The 26036-nt window shown below is 65.4% G+C and overlaps 2 protein-coding genes across 17 annotated transcripts; both read left to right on the forward strand.

Annotated features, from left to right (window-relative positions):
• The first annotated feature begins 715 nt into the window (after positions 1 to 715).
• On the forward strand, positions 716 to 11289 carry ZNF512B (zinc finger protein 512B). 4 transcript variants are annotated; one of them, XM_081033510.1, is made up of 18 exons: positions 717 to 1302; positions 2542 to 2667; positions 2915 to 3057; positions 3390 to 3518; positions 3632 to 4218; positions 4327 to 4553; positions 4666 to 4737; positions 4831 to 4977; positions 5139 to 5263; positions 5337 to 5429; positions 5649 to 5747; positions 5829 to 5999; positions 6176 to 6370; positions 6561 to 6662; positions 6973 to 7035; positions 7444 to 7542; positions 7819 to 8063; positions 8259 to 11289. In XM_081033510.1, exons 1-18 carry the CDS (start codon positions 1257 to 1259, stop codon positions 8608 to 8610), a joined length of 3021 nt encoding a protein of 1006 aa, XP_080889636.1. In that variant the 5' UTR covers positions 717 to 1256; the 3' UTR covers positions 8611 to 11289. The 4 variants fall into 4 exon arrangements, with proteins under 4 accessions (XP_080889637.1, XP_080889636.1, XP_080889639.1 ...); XM_081033511.1 differs by lacking the exon at positions 3390 to 3518 and having other exon boundaries at positions 716 to 1302; XM_081033512.1 differs by lacking the exon at positions 8259 to 11289 and having other exon boundaries at positions 718 to 1302; positions 7819 to 8206.
• A 186-nt stretch (positions 11290 to 11475) lies between these two features.
• On the forward strand, positions 11476 to 22511 carry UCKL1 (uridine-cytidine kinase 1 like 1). 13 transcript variants are annotated; one of them, XM_081033526.1, is made up of 15 exons: positions 11477 to 11645; positions 16945 to 17132; positions 17360 to 17466; positions 17538 to 17663; positions 17782 to 17853; positions 18330 to 18519; positions 18620 to 18681; positions 19229 to 19245; positions 20978 to 21076; positions 21161 to 21254; positions 21503 to 21565; positions 21647 to 21769; positions 21869 to 21976; positions 22047 to 22203; positions 22289 to 22511. In XM_081033526.1, the coding sequence occupies exons 1-15, from the start codon at positions 11533 to 11535 to the stop codon at positions 22366 to 22368; spliced, it is 1599 nt and encodes a 532-aa protein (XP_080889652.1). In that variant the 5' UTR covers positions 11477 to 11532; the 3' UTR covers positions 22369 to 22511. The 13 variants fall into 13 exon arrangements, with proteins under 13 accessions (XP_080889644.1, XP_080889652.1, XP_080889650.1 ...); XM_081033524.1 differs by lacking the exon at positions 19229 to 19245 and adding an exon at positions 20347 to 20366; XM_081033519.1 differs by having other exon boundaries at positions 11479 to 11645; positions 16942 to 17132; positions 17538 to 17708.
• The last annotated feature ends 3525 nt before the right edge of the window (positions 22512 to 26036 follow it).

Below are 26036 nucleotides of genomic sequence, written 5' to 3' on the forward strand. Positions count from 1 at the left end.
GAGCAAGACACTAGCCGCTGGTCTAGGAACACCCGCCCCCCCAAAGCTGACAGAGGCTGCTCCAAAGATGGTAACCCCAATAAAGGCCTGCCAGCAAGCCTCAGAGGATGGCCACAGGCAGAGGTGTCACAAGGGTAGCTGGAAGAGAAGCCCGACTCCGCTTTTCAGGCAGAAGACCCCCAGGGGTCAGGGGTTCAGGGTCTGGGAGGGCGGTGGCCACACCTTCCCAGGGCCAGGGCATAGAGAAGTCCGGCAACTTCAACCAGAGCGCGCTGGATTTGGGGCAGTACCCTGCGCCCCTAGGGTGCCTCAGTTTACCCAACTGCCTGAAAAAGGCCTCCCGCCCTATGGGCCACATAACTGGTCACTGCACCGGAGGCCTGGCGGATGCACGTGATGGACCCGAGAGTCCGGAAAGCCGGGTAGCCCGACCGGCCCCCTCCCCCCGACCCGTCCCTCCCCGTGGCGGAGCGGCCGCAGGAATACCGCGAGAGTTCGCCCCCTCCCCTCCCCCCCACAGTAAAACTGTCAAAGGTGGGAGGGGCGGGAGCGCGCATGTGCGCAGCGCGGCGCGCAGCCTGCGCCGCCCGGACCCTGCGCCCCGCGCCCCTGTCCGGCCCCGGCCGGGCCCCGGCCCCCCGCCCCGCCGCCCTCCCGCTGGGCGCCGCAGGTAAGCGCCGGCCGCGACCCCGGCTTCGACCCCGGAGCAGCCCCTGCGCTGGCCGCGCCCCCGACCCTGACCCCGCACGCAGGTCGGGGCGCCGCGCGGGAGCCCCCGCCCGCCGTCCCCCGCCGCGCCCGGACCCCCTGCGCCGCGCCCCGCGCCCCGCGCCGGCGCCGGGCTCCTGCCTCCTCCTTCTCCAGAAAAAGTCGCCATTTTGGTTCACTGCCTTCGCCCCCCCTTCCCCAGGCGCCCGCGATCGGCCCTCCGGGGCCAGGCCCGGCCCGCGCCCGGCCGCAGGTGACAGGTGGGTGGCGAGGCCGGCCTCCAGGTGCGCATCCTCTGGCTGCTTCCTCTGCGCTCCCGGGCCTGAGCCGGGCTCCGGGCCCTGCGGCCTTGGCGCTGGTCCTGCTGCCAGCGTCGCCTGCGGTCAGCGCGGCGCCCCTACCTCCGTGAGGGCCCCACTGCTTCGTCTCTGCTGGGCCCTCCGGGAGGGCGGAAGCCCTTTCTCCTGGTGCCAGACTCGTAGGCCCTGGATGGAAGGAGGGTCTCTGCTTCCTAAGCCAGCCCTGGCCCCAGGCCCCCCAACAATGAAATGTCCACTGAAGCTGGAGAAAGACTGGAAAGTGGGGACCCAGCAGGTACTTGCACCCCAGGACGCCGGGGTCATCTCGGGTCTGGGTGACTGACTGATGGTGGCTCATCTCCTTTGGGAGTCGCAGTGTGAGGACTTCCACAGACGTTAGTACAGACCTGTCTAGACCCACACCTGCCTCGCTGCAGGCCCAGGCTATGGGCCCCCTCCAGCAATGGGCAGCGACTGTCTCGACCTCTGATCTCGTCCTGCCCCCATAGGTCCTGTCCCCTCTTAGGCACAGCAGCCCCTTCCCATCCTCCGATCTAAGTTAGTCAGAAACGTCCAGGGCGGGGTCACCTGCCCACACGTTCCGCACCCTCAACCCCCCACTCTCTTCTGTGGCTTCGGTGTCCCTGTGGGAGGACCCAACAGACTCCCTCCAGCTCTCCGGTCCACGGAGGACCAGCCTCAGGTAGTGGGTGTTCCCTGTGGCTGGAGGCCAATGGACAGTGGTCTCAGGAGTGGTGCTGGTAGGCCTGTAGGTGGAGAACAGAGAGGTTCTGGGAGTTGGAGGTAAAGAGGCCAGTCAGGTGGAAGGTGGCCGAGAGGCCCAGCACGAGGCCTCCATCTGGGTGGAGGGGCCCCGGCTGGTACAGGCCGAGAAAAGTCAGGTAGGATGGCTGCACTGCCATGAGGACCAGAACCAGGTTCCACACGGTCCACAGTACTTGCTCTGCCCCCCATCCAGGGGTGCATGCCTTTGGGGAGTGGGCAGAAGCCCTCAGCACCCACATTGGCTGTCTTCCATGTGTGTCCTGGGGAGAAGGATCCAGGGGCACCCGCCTCGGTAGTGTGGCATTGCCTTGGGTCTGTGCAGGAAGGTGTTCCGAGGTGCTGGGCCCCCAGCCACACTGCTGTCCTAATTGGCCCCCAGGAGGGATCCTTCCGCCCGAGCACTCCACCTCTCCTGGGGCCCCCAGCCCAGCTCCAGGTGTGAGGTGTGTGATTCACGGCACATCTGGGACTCCGTGTCTAGGGAGGGAGGGAGCCCATCGGACCTGGTGAGGGTCTCAGGACAGGGTTGGATCCTTCCAAGCTGATGGTGTCTCCAGGGTCATCTGGCCCCTCTCCTAAACCAGAAGCCCCCTGTCACCTGACTTCTCTGTGACTGAGAGCACAGCAGACAAGCCCCCCTGCCTGTGGCCAGAGAGCAGGCCTGTCTGGGGGTGGGGCACAAGGACAGCCATTTCAAGTCCTGAGTGGGCCCTGATGGGCCTCACGAGTCTGTCCACTTGCTCTGCAGCGATGACCGATCCCTTCGGTGTTGGAGGCGGCCGCCGGCTCTCGGGGTCCAGCAAGAGTGGGCCTGGGAAAGAGGGCAGCCGGAATGAGGTCCGACTTCCTGTGCGGCATGACCCACCGAAGCTGGGTAAGAGGGGTCAGGCCAAGGTCAACTCTAAGCTGTCACGGTCAGCTAGTGCTGGGTGTGGGCCAGCTCCCCAGATGTCCAGCTCCTGTGTGCCAGGTGGGCCACTGGGCTCCTGAGAGCCTTCCCAGGGCAGGGGCAGCCAGGGACCCTGGATTCTTGTCCTGCAGCCTTCTTCCCTCATGCCTTTGCGGTGGGGGTAGCAAGGCTCATTCCACGTCTGACCAGCCTTCTGTGTCTTGTACTGCAGGGCTGCCGGTGGCCCGGGGTGGGCAGATAGTGCCCAGCCAGGCCCCACTCTGCTTTGACCCGGAAAGTCCAGCCAGCGACAGGACGGAAGGAAAGAAAAAGGGGCGTCCGAAAGCTGAGAACCAGGCCCTCCGTGACATTCCTGTGAGCTGCCTAAGGGCAGGGTGGGCTCATGTGGGGTCGGCCCGTTGAGGCCACTGCCCTGCCTCTACTTGCCTTCCATAGTTCCAGCAGCATGCTCTCAGCCCAAGTCAGCGGGCCAGTCTGTCCTTCAGGCCTTCGTGTGTGGCCTGGGCCTAGCTGACCACGTCTGTGTGGCCTCTAGAACAGGTCTCGTGCTCCCTTGCTGCTTGGGGTGCATTCCCGAGGTCCCGGGCTCCTGTAGCCCATCTGCCCCACAGGCCTGAGTGCGGGGCTCGGGTTGGCAGAGGCTTGCGAGGCTGAGGGGTCAGCAGCCCGGCCTTTCCCACGCCCAGCTCTCCCTGATGAACCAGTGGAAAGACGAGTTCAAGGCGCACGCAAGGGTGAAGTGTCCAAACTCGGGGTGCTGGCTGGAGTTTCCCAGCATCTACGGGCTCAAGTACCATTACCAGCGGTGCCGAGGGGTAAGGGGCTGCGGGTCGGGGAACACGAGGCCTGAGCCTGCGCTGCTTAGCTGCTGGGGTGTATCCGGGCAGCGGCCCGGGCGGCCCACCCCACGCCTGCCCTCTCCACCCAGGGTGCCATCTCAGAAAGGCTGACCTTCCCATGCCCCTTCTGTGAGGCCGCCTTCACTTCCAAGACCCAGCTGGAGAAGCATCAGATTTGGAACCACATGGATGGGCCCCTGCCCTCCCTGAAGCCTGGGCCGGTCAGCCGGCCCGTTGGAGTCAGCAAGCCCATTGGAGTGAGCAAGCCTGTCAGTATTGGCAAACCCGTGGGTGTCAGCAAACCCATTGGCATCAGCAAGCCAGTGTCGGTCAGCAGGCCCGTGCCGGTCACCAAACCAGTGTCGGTCAGCAGGCCCATACCGGTCACCAAGTCTGTGCCGACCACCAAGCCAGTGACAGTCAGCAAGCTGGTGCCAGTCACCAAACCGGTGACTGCAAACAAACCGGTGCCGATGACAAAACTTGTGACAGTTACCAAACCTGTGCCAGTCACCAAGTCAGTGCCAGTCAGCAGGCCCATTGTGGTCAGCAAGCTGGTGACCGTCAGCAGACCCATAGCCATCAGCAGACACACACCGTCCTGCAAAATGGTGCTGCTGACCAAGTCTGAGAACAAAACTCCTCGAGCTGCGGGGAGGGGCAGTGGTAAGAAAAGGTACGGGGGCTCCTTCCCGGCTGGGGGTTTGGGTGCTCCCCAGCTGCAGTCTGGGGTCACAGGGCTCCGAGTGTACCTTCCTGCCCCTCACCTCCCTGCTCCCTGCAGGGCTGCAGACAGCCTGGACACCTGCCCCATCCCACCCAAGCAGGCGAGGCCAGAGAACGGGGAGTATGGGCCGTCCACCACGGGCCAGAGCTCGGCCTTCCAGTTGAGCGCAGGCTCCAGCAGTGGCCCCCTTTCTCTGGGCAACAGGCCTTTGGGGGGCAAGGAGGCGCTGAGGGCCACAGGCCCTGTGTCCCCACCTGAGGAGGGAGCGGAGCGTACAAAGCACAGTAAGAGGAGAGCTTGGGGGGGGGGGCAGATGGCTGGGGGGTGGGCAGCAGCCAGCCTCCTGATGATTATTTGACCAGAATCTGGGTCCCCATTTTCTCTCCCCTGAGTCAGGAAGGAAACAGAAAACACCTAAGAAGTTTACAGGGGAGCAGCCATCTATTTCAGGAACCTTTGGACTCAAAGGTGAGGCCCTGGCCAGCCGGGCGCCTGTGGGGCTGGGTTGGTGCAGGGTGCCTGTGCCCTGGGCCCACACCTGCACCTCACGTGTGCACACAGGCTTGGCCAAGGCTGAAGACAAATCCCGCAGCTACCGCACCAAGAAGCAGGAGGGCCCAAGCGCCGAGGACGTCCGGAAGAAGGTGCCGGTCCCTGCCAGCACCGTCATCAAGGAGGTCCCGGCCCCTGTGGCCCACCCAGCCCCAGGTGGGGGCTGCTGTGTGCTGGGGCCCGGGCCAGGTCTCAACTGTGGGGCATGCCCTGTAGCACACGGGTAGGGGGCTAGGTATGGACCCTGGGTCCTGCGCTTGGCGTCCAAGGTGCCGGGAGCCCCCACCAGCCCCTGAGGCCCTGGCCCTGCCCCCCAGGTGGCCCTGAGGAGCAGTGGCAGAGGGCCATCCATGAACGGGGACAGGCTGTCTGCCCCACCTGCAGGGTGGTCGCCCGAAAGACACTCGTGGGGCTCAAGAAGCATATGGAGGTTTGCCAGAAGGTAAGGCTGCCCGGGGGTGCCAGGAGGGGCGGTGCCCAGGCCCAGCTTCTCATGGGCAGGGCCATGTCTGCAGCTGCAGGACGCACTCAAGTGCCAGCACTGCCGGAAGCAGTTCAAATCCAAAGCCGGCCTCAACTACCACACCATGGCTGAGCACAGCGCCAAGGTACGCCACTGGGCCCAGCTGCTGCCCAGCTCTGACCATTGACCCTGACCCCTGGCCGCCCATTCCATGCCATGCCACCCCACCCCACCTGCCCAGCCCCAACCGCTGACCTTTCACACCGCACTGTGGCAGAGCCTAGTGGCCCCAGGCCTGACCTTGGACACGGGCAGGGGCAGGGGCCCTTGGTGGCGGGGGCACTGAGGCTGGGCCTGCCCCCAGCCCTGTGCCTCCGGGGCCTCCGAGGGCAGCGAGCAGGAGGAGCGGGAGAGGCTGCGCAAGGTGCTCAAGCAGATGGGGAGGCTGCGCTGCCCCCAGGAGGTCAGTGGGCAGTGCAGGGGTGGGTACGTGGGGGCACCCCGCACCGCCCCTGCTGGCCACTTACTGGCCCCTGACCCCTAGGGCTGTGGGGCCGCCTTCTCCAGCCTCATGGGTTACCAGTACCACCGGCGACGCTGCGGGAGGCCACCCTGTGAGGTGGACAGCCCCTCCTTCCCCTGCGTCCACTGCGGCAAGACCTACCGCTCCAAGGCCGGCCACGACTACCACGTGCGCTCCGAGCACACGGCCCCGGTGAGCAGCCGGGCCTGCTGTCCCCAGGCACCGAGCACTGGTGTCCGTGTGTCTCCCCCTTCCACTGTGGGCCATGTGCGTGGGGGGGTGAGCCTCAGCGCCCCGCTTCTCATGTCCCCCACATACTCACTCGCCATGTGGCTCTGGCCGCTCACCCAGACCTCCTCGCCCCGCAGCCCCCCGAGGAGCCCGAGGACAAGCCCGCCGAGGCTGAGGCCCTGCTGGGTGTGGAGCGGACCCCCAGTGGCCGCGTCCGCCGCACCTCGGCCCAGGTGGCTGTGTTCCACCTGCAGGAGATTGCGGAGGACGAGCTGGCCCGAGACTGGACCAAGCGGCAGATGAAGGATGACCTGGTACCCGAGACTGCACGGGTGAGTGCCCAGTCTCAAAGGGTGGACCTCCGCGGGCGGCCCCTGTGGCCTGGCCCACCGGCCCACCTGCCCAGGGTCACGTGTCTGCGGGGAGGCACGGTCGGGGGCCTCCTTAGAGCAGCTGGGGGCGTCCAGGTTCAGCTCCAGCCCAGTCGCCCGTGCTCACCCTGGTGCCTGCCTGTTTTTACAGCTCAACTACACTCGTCCAGGCCTCCCCACGCTGAATCCCCAGCTGCTGGAGGCGTGGAAGAATGAAGTCAAGGAGAGAGGTCACGTCAACTGCCCCAATGACGTGAGCTGGGGCGGGCTGGTGGGGCGGGCGTGGGGGCACCGGGACAGAGGTGCCCAGGTATGGCCCTGGGTGGGAGCCTTCCCAGTGACCAGCCTACCTGTGACCCCTGGGCGCCAGGAGGGTCCTCAGACAGAACCCTGTTGGCAGAAAGGCCTCAACCTCAGCCCTAGAGGCCTTGCCTGCCCATACCCCAAGGTGCCTGGGGTCAGGCCCCGGCGCTTGCACAGAGTCCCCGGGCTGGGCCACAGGCTGCACAGTTGTGTGGGGGCACCGCTGGAGGACCTCCTCCCTGACTATCTCCTGCCCCCAGTGCTGCGAAGCCATCTACTCCAGCGTGTCCGGCCTCAAGGCCCATCTTGCCAGCTGCAGCAAGGTCAGTTCCCAGGGAGCCCTGCACATTGGGCATGATACCCTCCCCTTGTGCCTGATAGCCAACCCAGCCTGGTACACTTTGCCATCCCCTAGCCTCAGCCACGAGTTGGTCAGTCTCGAGTTGTCCTGCCCACAGGGGCTCATCAGCGTGGGTACAAGTGTACCTGCTGACCTGGCCTTGGGGTGAGGGGCCCTCTGCAAAGGGGGCGATCCTTTTCCCCTGGGTGCCTGCCTCTTCCCACTCTCATGGGTCCCTGAAGCCCACCCATTGGACACCCATCCAGATAAGCTGTGGCTGCCTACCCTGTCATGGCACAGGTGGGGGTCCTGGCTGGGGCTGGGTGCTTCTGGTCCCCATAGGGTCAGTCTGGGGTCCCACATCTGGGGGCTGAACACCGGTGTCTTGCAGGGGGACCATCTGGTGGGGAAGTACTGCTGCCTGCTGTGTGCAAAGGAGTTCAGCTCCGAGAGTGGCGTCAAGTACCACATCCTCAAGGCCCACGCAGAGGTGGGCAGGGCGGGGCGCGGAAGGTTCCAGGGCGCGGTGTTGGCCCACGGAGGCATCAGGCCGGGGCGGAGTGGTCATTGAGCCCGGTGGCCACCATTGACAGATGTGGCAGTTTGTCTCTAGAGTGGTTCTTGGCTTCCCTGGGAGAGCCCAGGAGCTTGGGTCCCTCTTTGGGTGGGCACCCTGCTGCCAGCCACCTTGGCTCCGTGGCGGGCCTGGCCCTGCTCTCAGCAGCCCCCTGCCTCAGGATCTCCATCGCTACTTTTCTGTCCTCAGAACTGGTTCCGTACTTCAGCAGACCCGCCTCCCAAACACAGGACCCAGGACTCATTGGTGCCCAAGAAGGAGGAGAAGAGGCTGGCTGGTGGGAAGAAGCGGGGCCGTAAGCCCAAGGAGCGTCCCCCAGAGGAGCCTGCATCCAAGATGCCCCCCAGCCAGGACGATTGGCTCCCAGGAGGCAGAGACAAGGGGACCCGGGGCTCTGCTGGCCGGAAGGTGGGAGCCGGCAAGGTGCCTGAGAAGTGAGCATGGTGGCTGGCAGGTGGGTGGGGCCCAGTCCCCACACTGGCCACCAAGTCCCCCTCTGTCCAGAGTGGTGATAGCTAGCTCCGGGAGTCCTGCCCTCCAGTTCTCCATCCCCCACCCCTGCCTATTCATCTGTCCAGTGGGGGCAGCCAGCTCCTCTCTCCTCTGAAGGTGGCCCTTCTCTTGTGCAGGCTGCTGCAGGGCACACCTGGGCTGGGGCTCTCTGTGGAGGGCCAGTGGCAGCAACAGAAGTGCAATAGCCTAGAGGCACATTCACGGGCCTGGCAGAGTCGGGCCCTGGACGGCAGGAGGCGGTCTGCGCCTGGGCCTTGGCGCATGGGCGGTGCAGAGCAGCCAGATGCCTGTTGGCCATGCGAGCCGCGCGCCCTGTCTGCTTCCTCAGGCCAAGGCTCAGGGGCCCCTGGTTCTGGCTTGATGAGGGTCCCTGAGCAGTCTCGCGCCTCTACCCGACACTGGAACCCCAGCACCCCCAGCTACCTCCCAGGACAGACCCTGAGTCTGACCTCTGCCGTGCTGACCTGACAGTCCTCCCCCATCTCCCTGCCTCTGGTTCTCCTGCTTCTGTTCTCTACCTCTCCAGTGCCCCCAACCTGTGCGACCCCTGCTGTGCTTGGGCCCTTGCCCCCCTGGCCTGTGTCCATCATGGTAAGGGGAGGCGGCCCCACTCACGGGGCTCTTTGCCATCCCCAGTTGGGCTCTCTGCTTGGGGTGAGGGAAGAGTTCTGCTTCTCCCACTTGCAGGGCTGCAGGAATAGGGGTTCCAGGCACATGAGCACGGCTGCCAACCCTGGGGTTGGGGTCAAGTGGCACATATTCTGCTGACACCGCTGGCCTGGGTTGGGGCAGCCTGACGGGTTAGGGATGGGCCTGTCTGAGCTCTGGTGTTGACCTGCATTCCAGTGGCATGTGGGGCTCTGAGGAGTGACCACTGCAGGAGGCAGCCTTCTGTTGTACTGGGTTGGCCTGTGGCCAAGCTCCAATGGGAGTCCCCTCCCCCCTTTTTTTACCTGTCTCTTCCTTCTGATTGTGTGATCTTTTGATATGAGAGCCGAAGGCCAGGGAGGGCCCTGGCCTAGGTCACAGTGGGTTGATGGGGGCTTTGGGGCTCTGCTTCGGCTCCCTTTGGCGCCCTGAGGACGCCTAGGTCTGCAGGTTGGGCAGGGGTCAGGCTAGAGTCCCAGGCACCCGGAGGAGGTGTCCTCCTTCCTGGGCCCTGCCTTCCACCTGTGGCGCGGCCAGAGAAGGTCGCTCAGAGCTGTTGGGTTTGGATGGAGGCTGTTTTCCCTGGGGGGTGGGGGTGGGTGAGGGCTCGGCCTTGCCGATCCTGGACGATGTGAATTTTGATATTTGCCCGTATGCGTGTGTCTCCTGGGTGTGTAGTGAATGCCAGTCTTGTTGCTGTGACAAGTAACAACCTTTTTTTTATTCTGTTTTTTATACAAAAAACTTACAACAATCTGACATTTTGGTGCTAAGGGTTTCCTGGTGCCGATGGTGGATGGCTAGGGTCCCTCCCCTGCTCAGGGAGGCAGTGCTTACTGGGCACCGTGCTGCCCCCAAGCTGCCATCCTCATCCAGCCCTGGAGAGGAGGGGCTCCAAGCTGGGCTCCGCTCTCCTGGCCCTGCAGTAGGGAGACAGGTCCCTGGGGCTTTGGGGCCAGGTCCTAGCTCCGCTTGTGTCTGGCTTTTTCCTTTGGCCAGAAGGCTCTGATCCTGGGCAGCTCTGGCTTCATGTGCTAGGGAGGAGGTATGGAGATGGGGTCTGCTCTCCACTCACACACACCTTGATCTGATCACGGGGGAGGCACATGGGTGTGATCCAGTGTGAAAGGTCAAGGTGGGGTGGCATGGGCAGAGCTTTGGGGCAGGAGGGCTTTCTTTCCTGTGTTCTGGGTGTCACTGTGGTGTACAGCTGGTGGAGGTGGAGCAGGAAGCCACTGCAGGGGCAGCCTGGGGAGGGGAGGGTGGAACTGGCACTGACGGGAGCCCCAGGCACACTTTCTCTGTCCTTGTCATCAATGGCTGGAGGAGGTTGGACCTCAACACCTCTGCTGGGGACAGCCGCCCGCCCCAGCCTCTCAGGTACTTGGCTCTTGGGGAGCGGGGGGCTGGTTTTTGCTGGGGGGTGAGTTTCCAGGTCACCTCCCAAAGTCCACAGGTGGTCCCTGGTGTGGGAACCCCACCTAGGTGTGTGGGAAGAGGTGGGGTCCTGGATAACTTGATGTTTAGCACTTTAACCCCCTTCTTTGTCTTTAAAGTGGGCGTGGGGGCTGCTGCCAAAAGTGGCTATTGGGTCGGACCCCTCTCTCCCTCTTCTTCCCTCCCTGCTTCCTGCGCTGTGTGTGCTGTGGCTGGTGAGTGGCGGTGGCAAGCTGGTTTGCAGAGCCCTCGGAAGGGGGCAGAGCCTGGATGGCTCAGCAGGGTCTGCCCACCTCCCACTCGGGTGTGAACACAGCCACGTAACCGCCTGGCTTGGCCGACACCTTCAGTGGGAGGGACCAGAGTGGCAGCCTCCCAGGGTGTGGTGGGCGTGCACTCTGCCCTCGACCTGCGCGCAGGGCACAGTGCCGGTCGCTTCCTGAACATCTACCTCTGGCCCCGCCCACCCAACTGCCCCGAGAACGGGAACGGGCCCGCTGGGCGCTGTCACTCCACACAGAAATAGGCTGCACTTTATTTGCTTGTGCAAAGGCAGATGAGGGTGCCTCCTGCTGTGACCGGGGCCCGCCCAGCCGCGGCACCTCCCGTTCCTGCGGCTCGGAAGGGAAACAGCGGGTGCGCCCTGACTCGCGAGGGCAGGGTTGAGCCCACGTGTGCTCGCTCTGCGGGCCCCAGGTGGCTTGCCCTGGAGCCCTGGGGTTCAAGGAGTGCAGCCAGCACCTCGGGCCGGTAGCCACACGTCCTGTGCTTTGGGTTTCTTGGTTTGGTTCTTTTCATGCCAGTTTTCCGTACATAAGTGCATTTTGAAAGAGAGGTTCCAGCTATCACTTGTAACCATATATATACATATATATTCTATCTACAAAGTGTTTATTTGCAAGATGTTTTGACGGTGAGCTCGGGCCCTGCCCACCTTGTGACCATCTATCTGTCCCCTGTCCTCGTACCTGCCTCCAGGCCCCGAGTGGCGCGGGGGCGGGCCATCAACTGTATGTATTAAAAATGACTGTATCAAATAAATGTTTATTGATTCTTTTTCCAGGGGTTGAATGCAGCTGAGTTTGTGGTAACGCGCGGGGTGGGGTCCCTTCCCGGACGAACGAAGCCCGAATGTGGCCGCGCGACCGACTCCGAGTCTCCGCAAGCCAGGCCTCAAGGCCTCATGGGACTTGTAGTCCGCGCGGCGCGCCGGCCGGCGTGCGGCACGGGGCCCGGAACCACAGCTCCCGGCGTCCTGTGCGGCCGACCCCGCCTGTTCGCTCCGCGCGGAGGCCTCTGAGCTCCATGGCGGCGCCCCTGGCCTCCGCTGACACCCCCTGTTCGCCCCCGCCGTTCCCCGCGGCTGGAGACGGGGCCGAGCGGCCGGCTGCGAAGAGCGAGGCCGCACGCGAAGACCGGTAGGCGCGGCGGCCGAGCGCGGGCTTGGGGTCGCGCGCGCCCCTTGAGTCGGCTGTGGGAAGGGGCGGCCCACGTGAGCCGGAGCCCCAGCCCAGCGAGTCCTTCTGGGGGGCGCTGCCCGCGAGCAGGGCGCGGCGGCCCGTCTGCGCACGCACACAGCCCCTCGGGGTCAGAGGCCACCCCGCCGAGCTGGGTCTGGCCAGCCGGTGCCCCGGACGCGGGGGGAGGGCCCCTGGCGCTGGCGGGGGTGGGGGCCGCGCCCGGAGGGGAGCGGGCGCGTCTGCCCCGCGCGTCTGCCCCGCGCGTCCCCGCGGCCAGCGGGGCGGGGCTCGGGGGTCCAGCCTGCGGGCGGCCAAAGTGCGCTGCTCGGCGCGCGGGCGCGTGCTGCACCCGGAGGCCGGCGGGTTCCTGTCCCACGTGGACACGCCCGTGGGCCTCCGCGCTGCAGTGTGGCCGCCTTACACTCGAGGTGGTCAGTTCGGGAATTCGCACGTGCTCAGGATCTGACCCACCCCACTAAGAGGCCACACCACGTCGCGATCGTGGTGCTGACTGTCCCGCCTGATGGGGGGCGTCTCTGGGGGGCAGTCGACGCTTCTGTGGGGGCTTTGCAAGAGGGAAAGTGGGGGGGAGCAGCCGTCTGTCCCCCTGGCTGGGGAGGGAAGTGGCCGAGAGGAAAGCGGCCGCCGCGGGCCAGCGCCACCTCGGGGCGGGACAGAGCCGTGTTGGGGCCGCCCCCCAGCCCCGCCCTTGAAGCCTGGCTCTCACCTCCAGGCCCGAACTGCCCCCCTCGGGCATCTAGTCCCCGGGATCGGGGGGCATTCGGAGGCAGAAACGCCCCGGATCTGGAGTCCTCGACGGTCTGTGTGCTGCCGGGAGGGAGAGAAGGGCGGCCGGGGGGCCCTGCAGTGACAGCTCGCCTCCAGGAGAGGGAGCCTCTGGGTGCTGCGCGCACACCCTCCCAAGTGAGCAGTGACTGGGAGCCTGGCACAGGCGTCAGGCTCCCGGAGGACCTGAGTCTCTGACACCTGCTGGTTCCAAACAGTCTTTGATTTAGCCCAAGATCAGAGAGGGCGAGGCCAGTTAAGTTCTTGAGAAAAGCATTCTCGGAAGACACGGGTTGGTGGCAGCTACTGTCTGGGTCCCTCATGGTGCCCGGGGAGACAGAGGTCATCTCGGGTCATGGTCCGGGGTGGACAGAGGAGGGAGCCAGGACCTGAGTTCAGTAAGTGTGGACTTCCCGAGGCCGCAGGGTCTGTCCTCAAACTGCCTCTGCTCACACTGTCCCCTGGTGCTGGCACGCTACGGGCCTCTTCTGCCTGTTCCTCAAGCACTTGCCCCCGAGGGCCCCAAGCTGGCTCCCGTCGGAGTCCCTGACCACTGCTCAGCTTCTCCTTCCAAGTCACGGCGGCCACATTGGCGGGGTCTGTCCACCTTGGCATTGTTTCTTGTGCCCTCTAGAGGGTCAGCCCCGTGAGGACGAGCCTGGGACAGGACGAGCCTGGGACATGCCAGTGCACGAGTGAGCACCATGGCAGTACCTGCACTCCTCAGGCCGTGTCCTGGTGCAGTCAGGTGGAGAAGAGACTGCAGCTCTGGGTGCAGGGACGCTGGCCCAGCACCGCAGGAAAGAGGACCCGCAGGGGGTTTTCCAGGGGGGAGAGGTGGGGGGCAGTGCCGGTCCGTAGAGCCTGTCTCAGCACTTTTAGGGCTGTAGCCTCCCAGCCCTCCAGCCTCCACCGGCCCTGATACCTCTGTCCCTGAGCCCGTCGGGGCCCCTGGGCCAGGTCCTCATGGACCAGCTCCCCAATCTGGCCCCACTTGACTCACCCAGCAAACTTCCCAAAACCCGGACAGGTGTCATACATGAGTGGAGACCTGGCACTGCCTGCCTCAACTCTGCAGTCTTGCCCAGGACAGCGCTAGCCCCTGAGCGTCTGCCCAGGTGCCTCTAGTGGGGCCGCAGACACCCACTTACCTGGGCAGCCAGGAGAGGCCCCTTTCAGGTGTGTGAATCCCACGTGGCATTTCCTCTTCCCTGAGCCTGTGCCCGCCCAGAGCAGTGCTGGAAGCTGAATCAGGAGGAAAGCTGACATGGGTGGGAGGAGACGGGGAGCTGTGGACACAAACCCCTTTCCACACTTGAGGAAAGATGCTTTCACTGACCCACCCTTGCTGAGCCCGCTCTCCCTCCCACTGCCAGGCTGGAGAGCAGCTGTGTCCCCCCCAGCGCTGAGCACTGGGTGGCCTTGGGGGATACGTGAGCCCAGCCATGGAGGGGGCGGGGCGGGCAGTTATTCTCAGATGGCAGGAGGGTAGAGTTTCAGATTTGTTTATGCCTCTAGGAGGCACCTTGGGGACAGGGTTGGGACGCCCAGCTCAGCTCAGCGTTCCCATTCAGCTCTGCGTGGCCAAGAGACACCTCAGATTTCGCTGTTCCACTGGGGGCTGTTGGCTCTACAGCCACAGGCAGGCCAGGGTACTGGGGAGGGGTGCACAGTGGCCCTCAGCCAGCCCCCGCACCAGAGGGGCTGTTCTCACCCGAGGCTGGCCTGCACTCTGCCCAGGCCATGCCAGCCTGTTCTCTTCAGCAGGGTCAGTGCTATTAATACCAGGCGGGTGCACAGCCCCCAGCCGGTGATCATCTTATGCCTGTGACCTCGGTCTCTGGGGCCGGGGTGAGTGCTGCTCCTCCCAGCAACGCAGCCTCTGCCAGCCAGGCCCGGACCCCTTCAGGCTGCTCGCCTGTGTGCCACCCACCGTGGAGGGGTGACTCAGGTGGCTCCTGGGCTGTCCGGGGCTGCTGTAGGTCTGAGGCAGTACACGAGTGCCCCTGCTCACGTCGGGTCAGTGTGTCCAAGCCATGAGCAGTCCCCCCGCTTACCCTGGCATCAGGATCTCGGGGTGCTGGGCCCTCGGAGCAGAAGGCAGGTGAGTGGCAGGCCTGTGGTCCCCCAGCTGTGGCGAGGGGACCACATCCCCGGCGTATCGGCTGCCTCTGGCCCCGTCGGTGCATGTCTGCGTGACTAGGCCAGGAAGCACACAGCCGGGCAGGTGCTGGGGGTGCACTGGTCTTGCTTGGGGTGTGGTTCCAGGCATGGTTATTGGTGTGACGCCCAGTCTGTTGGTTGCAGCAGCCTGTTGTCTACATGTGAATGGGGACTGGGGTCTTCTGTGCCAGCTTCCCATCTCGAAGTTGGTCCCATCATGAAAATGGAGTGAGGCTTGCTCGGAGGGCACAGTGAGGCTCTGTCCGTGACAGAGGCACGGGCTTTGGAGAAGGCAGTGGGCTGGGCTTGGCCACAGACCCAGCCTGACGCGGCTCAGGCCCCTCGCAAGCCCGAGGGGGGTGGATTTCTGGCACAGTGGTCCCTGGTGACTTCTCCTCCCGGGAGGGTGTCCGCCCTGGGTTGTCAGCACCGTAAGCCTGAGTCATCCTCGGTGGTCATCACCTCAGTAGGACAAGGAGCAGTCCCAAGTAGGGGCCCGAAGGCTCCTGCTGGAGAGGCTACCAGACAGGGGTCGTGCTAGCCCAGGCCGCCACTGGCCCGCATCACCCCTGCAAGGTGGTCCTCACAGCCCCCTGCAAACCAGCTTTGCCGGAAGGCACAGAGGGGAGGGGCTGGTCTGGACTTTGTTCCCTGCCGCGCCTTCAGGGCCACTCGGAGCTCCCTGCCCTATACTGTGGGATGGCTCACCGGCTACTTCTGGTGTGTGGTCACCTGCTGCTAGGAGGGCACGTCGGTGGGCCCCACAGCCTATGCTCACTGTTGCTAGACAAGTGCGTCCAGGGGAACAGCCAGCACCGGCCCTGACGGGGCTTGGGGACATCGCTGCTAGTCTTTAAGTATCTCCTGCTTGGCTGGGTGGGAGTGTGGGGGGCACCCCTGAGGCAGCTTGTCCGAGCCAGGCCAAGTCCTCCACACACACTGTCAGGTGGCCGTGCTGCAGGCTGTCCCAGGCCCACCTCACCGCCTGGTCACCTTGGCGCCCACTGCATTGTTTGCGCTCAGCCCCACCACAGACACACGAGGGCAAATGCTCCTGCTCCCTCCAGGGCCGCAGAGCACACAGATTGGCAGTGTCTCCCGGGGCTCACTCCCGACCGCACGCTGGCCTGGCCACGGAGGGGCAGCGGCAGCCCGGCCGGCGTCCTCTGTCCCCCAGGAGGTGCCATGTGTCTCCTGTCAAGTACGATGGGTGGTGTTCTTGCTGCTTTCATTTGTGCCGACATCGTCCTCTGTGCCCTCGAGAGCTGCTGACGTGACTTGTCACATGTCAGGCCTCAGCTAAGTTCTTCCATGGCCCCCACCCCTACATGTGCACAGACACCATCCTCCGGCTCTGGGCAGCAGCGGGCTTCCGAGTACAACAGTGTTCTGAAGTTGGAGACGCTCAGGCCGTCCCAGCGGCAGGGAGGCACTTGTCCTGGCCCTGGGCAAGCTGGTGCTGCCCTGGCTGGGCCTTGGCCAGAGGCTGGGTTCCTAGCACCTGTGCCCTGGCACCGCAGGTTGTCATGGTGACGGCCGGGCCGTGAGCTTCAGAGACAGACCAGGGCTTGGTCCGCTTTTGGATAACAAAACATTCAAGTGTGGCAGAGCCCCTTTTCCAAATTTGGCGCCCAAAGAGACCCTGGCAGGTCTGCTTCTAGCTTGTTCTGTGCACATGCGCCTTCAGGCAGTCACACGAGGGGCATGCACCTGGCGTTGGCTGGTGTTCACATAACAGATCCCCTCTTAGTGTTTGGTCTCTCACGGCCTCGTGCTTCCAAGACACCTTCGCGTCTGTCCTTCTCAGGCCTTTCCTGAGTAGGCCGCTGCGCCCCCTGAGCCTCCCAGAAGCTGTCCCTGTCAGGGTTTGAGACCTTAGGCCAGTCACACTGGTGCCTGTTTGGGGTGTAAACCGACACAGGTGAGCATGTCCACCCTGCAGGATGCTGGAGGGCGAGGCCGTGGCTTCCACATGGATGTCACAGCCCTGCTCAGCCCTCCTGTCAGTGGCCTTTCTCTGGGGGACCCTCTCCCTGTGTGCCCTGCAGGGTGACAGGGATTGGATCTGACAAAATGAGGGGCTTCCCAGAGGGTCCTGGGAAGGGACAGGGTCCTTGATCGGGTTGTCACTGTCCTTGGTGTCGGACAGCGCTCTCCTGCCTGTCCCTCTGAACCTGTGTGAACGGTGACCAAGGCCATAGGCCCTGTGGATGGGGGCAGGTGGTGCCCGTGTGCTGCGTGGACGGTGCACCACACGCCAGGCCTGACGTGGGGGCAGGGCCCAGGCGAGCCTGTGCTCTCCCAGCAGCAGCGTGGAAGCCTTGGGCAGGCTCCTCCCGCCCGTGGGAGCCGGGCGCTCACCCCGGAAACGTACCACCAGCCAGTGCAAGTCTGAGCCTCCCCTGCTGCGCACCAGCAAACGCACCATTTACACAGCCGGTCGGCCGCCCTGGTACAACGAGCACGGCACGCAGTCCAAGGAGGCCTTTGCCATCGGTGAGTTGGCGGCTGAGGACACCCCCAGTCGGGTGGGTTAGGCAGGACCGCCCACCATCAGATGCCAGCCCGGCATCTCCACTGGATGACTGGATGCCTCGGGGCCCTCGGTCACATGTCAGGCCTGGGGCGGGGGTTGGTGAGTTGGTTGGAAAGGGCTGTCCTGCCTCTGGCCACCAAGGGACCCACATGTAAGGCTGGCACGCACGGCTCTGCCCCTCCCGCAGGCCTGGGCGGTGGCAGTGCCTCTGGGAAGACCACCGTGGCCAGGATGATCATCGAGGCCCTGGACGTGCCCTGGGTGGTCCTGCTGTCCATGGACTCCTTCTACAAGGTGAGGGGTGCCCCTGGCTGTGCGGCGACCATCCCCAGGGCGCCCGCCCACCGCCACTTGTCTCTGCACAGGTGCTCACCCGGCAGCAGCAGGAGCAGGCCGCCCTCAACAACTACAACTTTGACCACCCGGACGCCTTCGACTTTGACCTCATCGTGTCCACCCTGCAGAAGCTGAAGCAGGGCAAGAGCGTCAAGGTGCCCGTGTATGACTTCACCACCCACAGCCGCAAGAAGGACTGGGTAGGCCCGTGGGCTGGGGCTGCGGGGTTGTCTGGACGCGAGCGGGCACGAGCACGGCGCCTTCCCTTTGCAGAAGACGCTCTACGGCGCCAACGTCATCATCTTTGAGGGCATTATGGCCTTTGCTGACAAGTCGCTGCTGGAGGTGAGGGCGGGCTCCGGCCACGCAGTCCTGCTGGCCCCCAGCGTGCCTTCTGCAGGCAGGCCCCGCTTGCGCAGCCTGTCCCCAGGGTGCAGTCACTGGGTGTGGGGGAGGACTGGTGAGGCGCATGCAGAGGCCTGTGCTCGCAGCGGCCGTGTGCTTCCTACTCCTTGTAGGTTCTGAGACCAGTGAGTGGGGGCTCAGGCCCAGGGACCCCATGGCCCCCAGTGCCCCTCCAGGGGTCGTCTGCTGTGTGCGGAGTGTGGGGCCAGACCCAGTGTGTGAGAGCATCAGCGAGTGGGGCTGTGTGTGGGGCAGGCTGCCCAGGGGCCACCCAGCCTGCACCCCATCTGAAGCCCTGCTGGCAGTACGCACACCTCCAGCCAGACCCCCCGCCCGCCACCCCCCGCATGCCGCCGCGGTGCCGTGTGGGCCGCTTGCTGGAGGTCTGGTGACAGCCCTGCTCCGCGATGCCACAGCTCCTGGACATGAAGATCTTCGTGGACACAGACTCCGACATCCGCCTCGTGCGGCGGCTACGGCGGGACATCAGTGAGCGCGGCCGCGACATCGCAGGTGTCATCAAGCAGTACAACAAGTTTGTGAAGCCGGCCTTCGACCAGTACATCCAGCCCACCATGCGCCTGGCCGACATTGTGGTGCCACGAGGTGAGCCTGCCCCGGCGAGCGGTGAGCCTGCCCCGGCGAGCGGCGCCCCGCCTGGCCCCCACCCTCCCGCCCGCCTCACGCGCCCGCTTTTCCCGGCCAGGGAGTGGGAATGCGGTGGCTATCGGCCTCATCGTGCAGCACGTGCACAGTCAGCTGGAGGAGGTGAGCCCGCAGCTGCCACCCCACAGCCGCCCGCTCACACGGCCCCCACGCGGGTCCTGTGTCCCACCGGCCATTCGCGTCGGGCCTGCTCGCTCAGCCAGCCAGTCCCGAGAAAGGGCGCCCCGCCCGAGCGGGCCTGCGCAGAAGAGGCCGTTCCCGTCCCTCCCAACCCTTCGGGGAACCCCTGGGTTTTGGTGTTGAGCCCCACTTCCTGAACACCGTGGGTGGGACCCCAACCTGAGGGCATGTGTCCTGGCTGGCTTTACGATGGAGGCTGCAGGTCGTGGAATGGAGCCCCAGGGGTCCTACCTCTGCTTCCACTGAGCCCAGAGGGCGTCCAGCTCAGAGCTATAGGGAGCTGGCCCCTTCACGTGACTGCCAGTCACTTGGGACCATCCTTTCGTGGGACTGCATGTCCACTTCTGGGTGGGGGGGCCTGGCTGGCCGGGACAGCAGCAGCGGGTTGTGCTGTCGGGTGGCTGCGAGGGGAGCTGTGCTGCCATCACTAACGCACCGCCCCTTCCCTTGTCTCCTGTGGCTGCCGCAGCGTGAGCTCAGTGTCAGGTAAGACTTCCCACACCTGTCTGCACAGACGGAGGCATTTCCAGCATCCACAGGGGCTAGGAGTCTGGGTTGTCACCAGGCAGGCAGAGGGTCCTCTCCCGCCGTGCCCACCCACTGTGGCAGCCCTGCTTCAGGCACCAAAGGGTGGTGTGGTGGCCCCCACACTGCTTCTGCCTCCCCTCGCAGGCAGATGAGGAGACTAAGGCACAGAGAGGTTAAGGAACTTGCTTAAGGTCACACAGAGCCCTGATGCTAGGCTGGTCGTCACACCTTTCTGGAGGCTCCGTCCCAATGGGGCTCATTGTGGGACACCCCCTCCCTTCCGTGGCATAGGCTTCCTGAGCCAGCACTGCTGGACCCCCTGGTGGGAGCCACAGGCATGTCCCTCAGCGGCCAGAGGCCCTGGGTCTGTACGTCCTCTGCCCGACCCAGGTGGCGTGAGGCCCCAGCCCTCTGGCCACTGCAGCCGGTGTGCAGAGACCGCCAGGAGGAGGTCTGGATGGGCCAGGGCGGCCTTGGAGCTGCCCATGGGGGTGGATGGGTCACCTGCTCTTACGCCGCGGTCAGCACCAGGGACCTGCCCTGGGCAGGGCCACCAATCAGGAGAGCCCCTAAGCATGCTGCTGTGCGGGAAACGCCTCCAGGGCTGTGGCCGGCTGCCTCCAGCTTCCTGCCATTGCACGAGCCTGCTGGCCTCTCACCCAGGCCCTGGCACCTGCGGGTCTTGTCACGTCAGGCCCTCTGGAAGCCTTTGTTCTGAGAAAAAAATGTTTCCAGGGTTTCAAACTGGAGAAAACACCTAAACGCAGACACCTACATTTTCCCTTCTCTGGTCAGCCAAGGAAGTGGTGGCCGGCATGCTCACCTCCGGCCCAGGAAGTGTTGCTGGGCGTGGGAGGTGGGGCCGGGGCCAGCCAGGCGCACAGCTGCAAAGGCTCCAGGGCTCTTCCTGCCTCTTCTCTTCCTCAGGCCAGCTGGTGGCTGCAGGGACCGCCTGTGCTCCCCTCTAAGGGGTCTTTTCTCTGTTCTTTTCCTTTTCTGTAAACCCTTGGGTTTCCTGCCCTGTACCCTCCCCGAACACACTCTTCACCTGGCGAGCAGAGGAAGCTGCGCTGGGATCTGTGAGGAGAGTGCTCTGTGGTGCCTCCCTGCTGGCTGGCGCTGCGCCCCCACCGCCCTGCCCCTCCCCGCCTGGGCAGCCTGCCCGCCCTGCCCTGCGCTGCTCCTCCTCCCCTTTCCCTCGGGCTTGGAGCAGCAGGGGGCCTCTGAACCAGCTTTGTCCCCTCTCCTGTGGGGGCCACACATCACCTGGGGGAAGGGTCAGGGCTTGGCCGAAAGCTCTGCTGTTCCAGCAGGGAGAGGTGTGCTGGGGTGGGGACCAGCAAGACTCATCTGGAGGGAGGAGGCGCCACCCTCCCACGCCAGGTCCCCACACGCAGGAGGGGCCTAGGCTGTGAGGGGAGGCCCACGCCCAGCCGCTCCCAGCCCCTCGCTTCCTGCCTAATGATCAGCTGCTCTGCGTTTCACGTGTCCTTTAACCTTCGCTTTGCCCTTGGTGGGGGCAGGGGCACCTGGGGGCGCTCTGCAGGCCAGCCGCAGGGTTGCCGCAGCCTCCACTCTGTACACCCCCAGCCCCCACCACGTGTATCCCCCACGCAGTGTGCAGAGTGGGAGGATGGGGCCCTGGGAGAAAACACCCCTTCTCAAGGCTCCAGTCCGTTTGTGTCCCCAGGGCCGCGCTGGCTTCAGCGCACCAGTGCCATCCCCTGCCCCGGACGCTGAGTGTCCTCAAGAGCACGCCGCAGGTGCGGGGCATGCACACCATCATCAGGTGAGGGCCTCGGCGCGCGGGGCGGCGATGGACGGGCGCGCCCCCTCTGCGTCAGCCCCCTCTGCTGACGCGCGCGGCCCGCAGGGACAAGGAGACCAGCCGGGACGAGTTCATCTTCTACTCCAAGAGGCTCATGCGGCTGCTCATCGAGCACGCGCTGTCCTTCCTGCCCTTCCAGGTGCGCGGCGCGGCGGGGGTGGCACCGGGACCGGGAGGGCGGGGGTGGCACCGGGAGGGCGGGGGAGGCACCGGGACCGGGAGGGCGGGGGAGGCACCGGGAGGGCGGGGGTGGCACCGGGAGGGCGGGGGTGGCACCGGGAGGGCGGGGGAGGCACCGGGAGGGCGGGGGTGGCACCGGGAGGGCGGGGGTGGCACCGGGAGGGCCGGCGGCCCCAGCTCACAGCGCCCCCGTCGCTCTGCGCGCAGGACTGTGTGGTGCAGACCCCGCAGGGGCAGGACTACGCGGGCAAGTGCTACGCGGGGAAGCAGGTACCGGCCGGGGCCGGGGCCGGGTTGGGGCGGGGCGGGCGGCGCGGGCGGCGGGTCCGGACAGCTGAGCCCCGCCCCCAGATCACCGGCGTGTCCATCCTGCGCGCGGGCGAGACCATGGAGCCCGCGCTGCGGGCCGTGTGCAAGGACGTGCGCATCGGCACCATCCTCATCCAGACCAACCAGCTCACGGGGGAGCCCGAGGTGCGGGACGGCCCGCGGGGGGGGGGCGGGGGGGGCCCGCGGGGGGTTGGGGCGGGGGGGGGGCCCGCGGGGCGGCCCTGATGCTGCGACTGCCCCCAGCTCCACTACCTGCGGCTGCCCAAGGACATCAGTGACGACCACGTGATCCTGATGGACTGCACCGTGTCCACGGGCGCTGCGGCCATGATGGCTGTGCGCGTGCTCCTGGTGAGTGGGCGCGGGCGGTTGCGGGCCGCTGGGCGCCTCGGGATTTCCCATCCCGTCCCTTCCGGCGCAGGACCACGACGTGCCTGAGGACAAGATCTTCCTGCTGTCCCTGCTCATGGCGGAGATGGGCGTTCACTCGGTGGCCTACGCTTTTCCACGCGTGAGAATCATCACCACGGCCGTGGACAAGCGCGTGAACGACCTGTTCCGCATCATCCCGGGCATCGGTGAGGCCGCCTTGGGCCCGGTCCAGGGGGCCAGGGCGCCGGCTGGGCGAGAGCCCCCAACACAAGGGCCTGCGTTTTCTTCTAGGGAACTTCGGCGACCGCTACTTCGGGACAGACGCAGCCCCGGACGGCAGCGACGAGGAGGAAGTGGCCTGGGCCAGTTAGCTGGCGGCAGTTTCTTGGCGTCCCCAGCCCCACGCGACTTCCTCCTGCCTCCTGGCCTGTGACACAGACCTTAACTTATTTTGACTGTTACCAATGTAACTTATTCGGTACGTTTTATAAAATAAAGCTTTAGGAAAAACGGAGCTGTGACTGATGAGCTGGGGAGTGACTGGTGTTCTGCCTGGGACCCGGGCTTGGGGAGGACCCCCAAACAGCTGACCGCCTCAGTCCCCACCAGGCCACCATGGACGGGTGGAGTCCAGGCGCCTGGCCTCTGCTGGGTGGTGGTCAGGACAGGCTTTCCTTGCAGTCCAGGCTCTGCCAGATTTAGGAGAGGGCAGAGTGAGGGCCCGTGGCTCCTGGCTCTGCTGCGTGGGCTCTTTGGTGGCCACCTGGCCTGGACCTTGGGCACTGGCTCTCAGAAGAGACGTCCTCCAAAGACACTCCCCACCCCACCACGGGTTTGTAGCATCAGGAGGCCCAGCGGAAATTGGTGTGTGGGTGGCTGGAGGGGGGAGTGATGAGCTGGTCCTGGCCCCTGGCTGGCCACAGGAGTCCCAGTTGCAGGAGGTGACCAGGGCCTCCGTGGCCCAGCATGCCTTTCAAGGCCAGAAGCCCACGTCCAGCCCTGCCCTCTGCTCCTGGGCTTGAGGGGGAGGCTCCTGCAGCCCCTCACATGGCCAGTGAGTGGTAGGCCTGCCTGTGAGGGGCGTGCATGGTGCAGGTGGGCTGGCAGGTACCCGACTCCCTCTTCTGCTGCCCTCCAGCCCTGGCTCTGGCCTCTTTCTTGCCCTCCTGGTCTCCTTGGTCCCACCCCTCCCCAAAGGCCATGTCATGGAAAAGCTTGTCATGGGCGGGGACAGGAAGTCACTGGGGGGGGCAGGCCAAGGGCGGGCAGATAAAGGCGGGAGGCTTGTCCACAGGGTGGCCAGGCACCAGGGACAGGACTGACGCGGCCCAGAAGTCAGCAGGAGGGCTTCTCCCCAGCATGGTGAGTGGACCCCTCTCCCACGTCTGCAGGGTCCCCATTCATTCACTCACTCATTCGTTCACTCCTTCTTGTGCTGTGTGTTGGAACCTAGAGGCTGCCCAGGCCTGGCCCTGCTCGGCAGGTGCCAGGGGGCCATGAGGCAGGAAAGATGCCATTTTGTCCAGCAGGTCTTCCTAGAGGAGGACGGGGGCAACCAGCTGATGAGGAGCCCGGCTGGGCTGACTCATTCCCGGGTGGGCCTGCCAGAGTCCAGCTGAGGCTGACAAGCTCCCACACACGCACACGTGTGCACCAACACCCACACGCGTCTCATGCAGAAGGACAGAGCACGTCCAGACATGCGTGCACGTGTGTGCGAGAGGAGCCAGCTGCCCCTGCCTCACCCAGCCACTGGCTCCTGGGGACAGATGGCCTCTGCCCTCTTCTTGAGGGTCAGTGGGGACCTAGAGCAGAGCCTGGAGGCAGGAGGTCTGAACCAGAGGCCCTGCCTTCTCCGGCTGGGGTCCCCTCATCAGTGGCAGCTCAGGGACACCAGGCCACAGGTTAGGGGACCTCTTCAGCCCATTTCCTGCCAGGGTTCCGTGGGGCGGTCTCTAGGGTGCCAATGAAAGGAGGGGCAATTCCTCTGGCCCCTGGGAGCCTCCCAGCCCCAGAAACAGGCTTCTCTGGAGCAGTGCTTTGTACAGCTGTTGGGCACACGAGGGATTCCAGTCTGAGGAGCCTTGGGTGGTGCCCTCCAGGGCTGACAGGCTAACTGGGAGCTGGGAGCTCTTGTGCTGCCTTTCTGGGCATCTGTGGGGCCGGGTGTGGAGGGCACGTGGGGGAGAGAGGGGCGCTGCAGCTGGGAGGGGGAGAGGTGGGTGGGACGCAGACCTGGAGCCCCCTCCCCGTAGTCGCCCGGAAGCTCCTGTGACTTAGGGTGAGGGTCTCCAAGGGGAAGCTGTCCGCCAAGGGCTCCACCACCTGCCCCTGGGCAGCACCTCCAGGACTGTCCAACCTGAGAATGGTGTCTCCAGGGTCAATCTCAGGTTCGTCAGCCCGTGAGGTGTTCCCCCTTCCCCAGCAGTGGCAGCCACAGGGCGAGTGGGAAGGGAAGCTTGGGGCATTCCTTCTGGGCCGGAGGATGGGGTCCAGACCTGGCATTAGGCACGGGTTTGTCACGCTGACCCAGCAGCTCACGCATGCCCACTGCACATGTCAGCAGTAGGGGCTGGAGGGCCGGATGGACCTGGGCAAGGACCCGGCCCTTGTGGTGCCTCACCGGGGCCACCTGGAGTCAGGGGCATCCCACGAGGCGCCTGGATTCCTGGGCCCTGGGCCAGGCCTGTGGCCGGAGGCTGGGGCTTTCAGGCTGTCCAAGGTCAAGTTGAGAGTTTGAGGGGAGCAGGAGTGGAGGAGCAGAGGGTTCTGAGGTGAAGGGAATCGGGCAGCGGGCAGCAGGTGGATTTGGGCTGCGCTAGGGTTAGAGGGTGAGAATGCGGCAATTCACACACAGGTTGCAGGGACCCACGTCTGTGACTCCACAGGATGGAGCCCTGAGGAGGGACTCCAGCTGTACATCTGCTGAGCTGACCACCTTGTGGGTGGGAATTGGTCCAGGCGTGGGTCCCCTGGCTCATCTGGTCACCAACCAGTTTCCAGGTGGGGGCCAAGAATGGCCCTGGTGCCACATGGCTGGGGGTGGGATGGGCTCTGGCTCCGACCCTCCAGCATGCATGTCCCTGACCACGCTGGCTGGGGGCCATGGAGGGGCCTTTTGGGGTCGAGGGAGACACTGGAGAAAGTCTCCCTGCCATTCCCCGAGTTCTGGGGAATCGCAGCTGAAGTGAGGTGCCCGGCAGGATTCTATCTGGGTGGGAGCGGGGGTCCCTCTGAAGCAGGGCGTCCAGCACTCCTCTGGGAGCTGGAGTTGGGGGGGAGCCAGTGTGCAGGGGTGCGGGCTGGGGATGCTGCGGGCACCTGACGTTGACCCAGGGTGAGGGGCGCAGGGCACCGGGCACCGGGCACCGCAGCTGGCACCGCAGCTGCCCCGGCTGGCCGCCTCCACACCCCGCGGCCCGCGCGCCCTCGGGGGCCAGGTCGCATGCTGACGTTATTGAGCGAGAAGTCATCCTATGGCCTTGGCGCCCTGGGTCCCCAGGCCCCTGCCTGTCCCCACCGCGGTGACACACGACTGCGACGGCTACTTGCCGGTCGTCCCCTCCAGCTTTTTGAATAAACTGCTCATGTGGTGACGCCAGTTACCGTAGTCCGCGGGGGACAGGCCGGGCACCAGATGCCGGACCTGGGGACCTGGGGCGCCGTTTCCGGAAGGCCCTTCCCGGTGGCTCGTCCCAGGAAGCCCGGGCGGACCAGTCACCGGGGGTGTCGGCGCGGGAGAGCACGCGCGACGCGGGGCGGGGAGCCGGCTGCGGGGAGGCCCCGCTCCTCCGGGCAGACCACGCGCCGCAACGCTAGTCCCCTGGTCGCGCAGTTGGCGAGCGGGGGGCACGGGCGGCCCTCGGCCCCGCACACCGTGCGGGGGTGGCCCGCGGTGGGGACCCCACGCGGGAAACACTGAAGACGAGCGTCGCGCTCCCTAAGCCAATCAGGAACACGGCGAGGAGCAGCGTGAGGACGCGCAGAGCCCAGGCCACGCTGCCAGGCAGCTCCGGGCCCGTCACCGTCACCCCGGGGC

The sequence above is a fragment of the Rhinolophus hipposideros genome (genome assembly GCF_964194185.1).
Source record: "Rhinolophus hipposideros genome assembly, chromosome: 22".
Classification (NCBI taxonomy): domain Eukaryota; kingdom Metazoa; phylum Chordata; class Mammalia; order Chiroptera; family Rhinolophidae; genus Rhinolophus; species Rhinolophus hipposideros.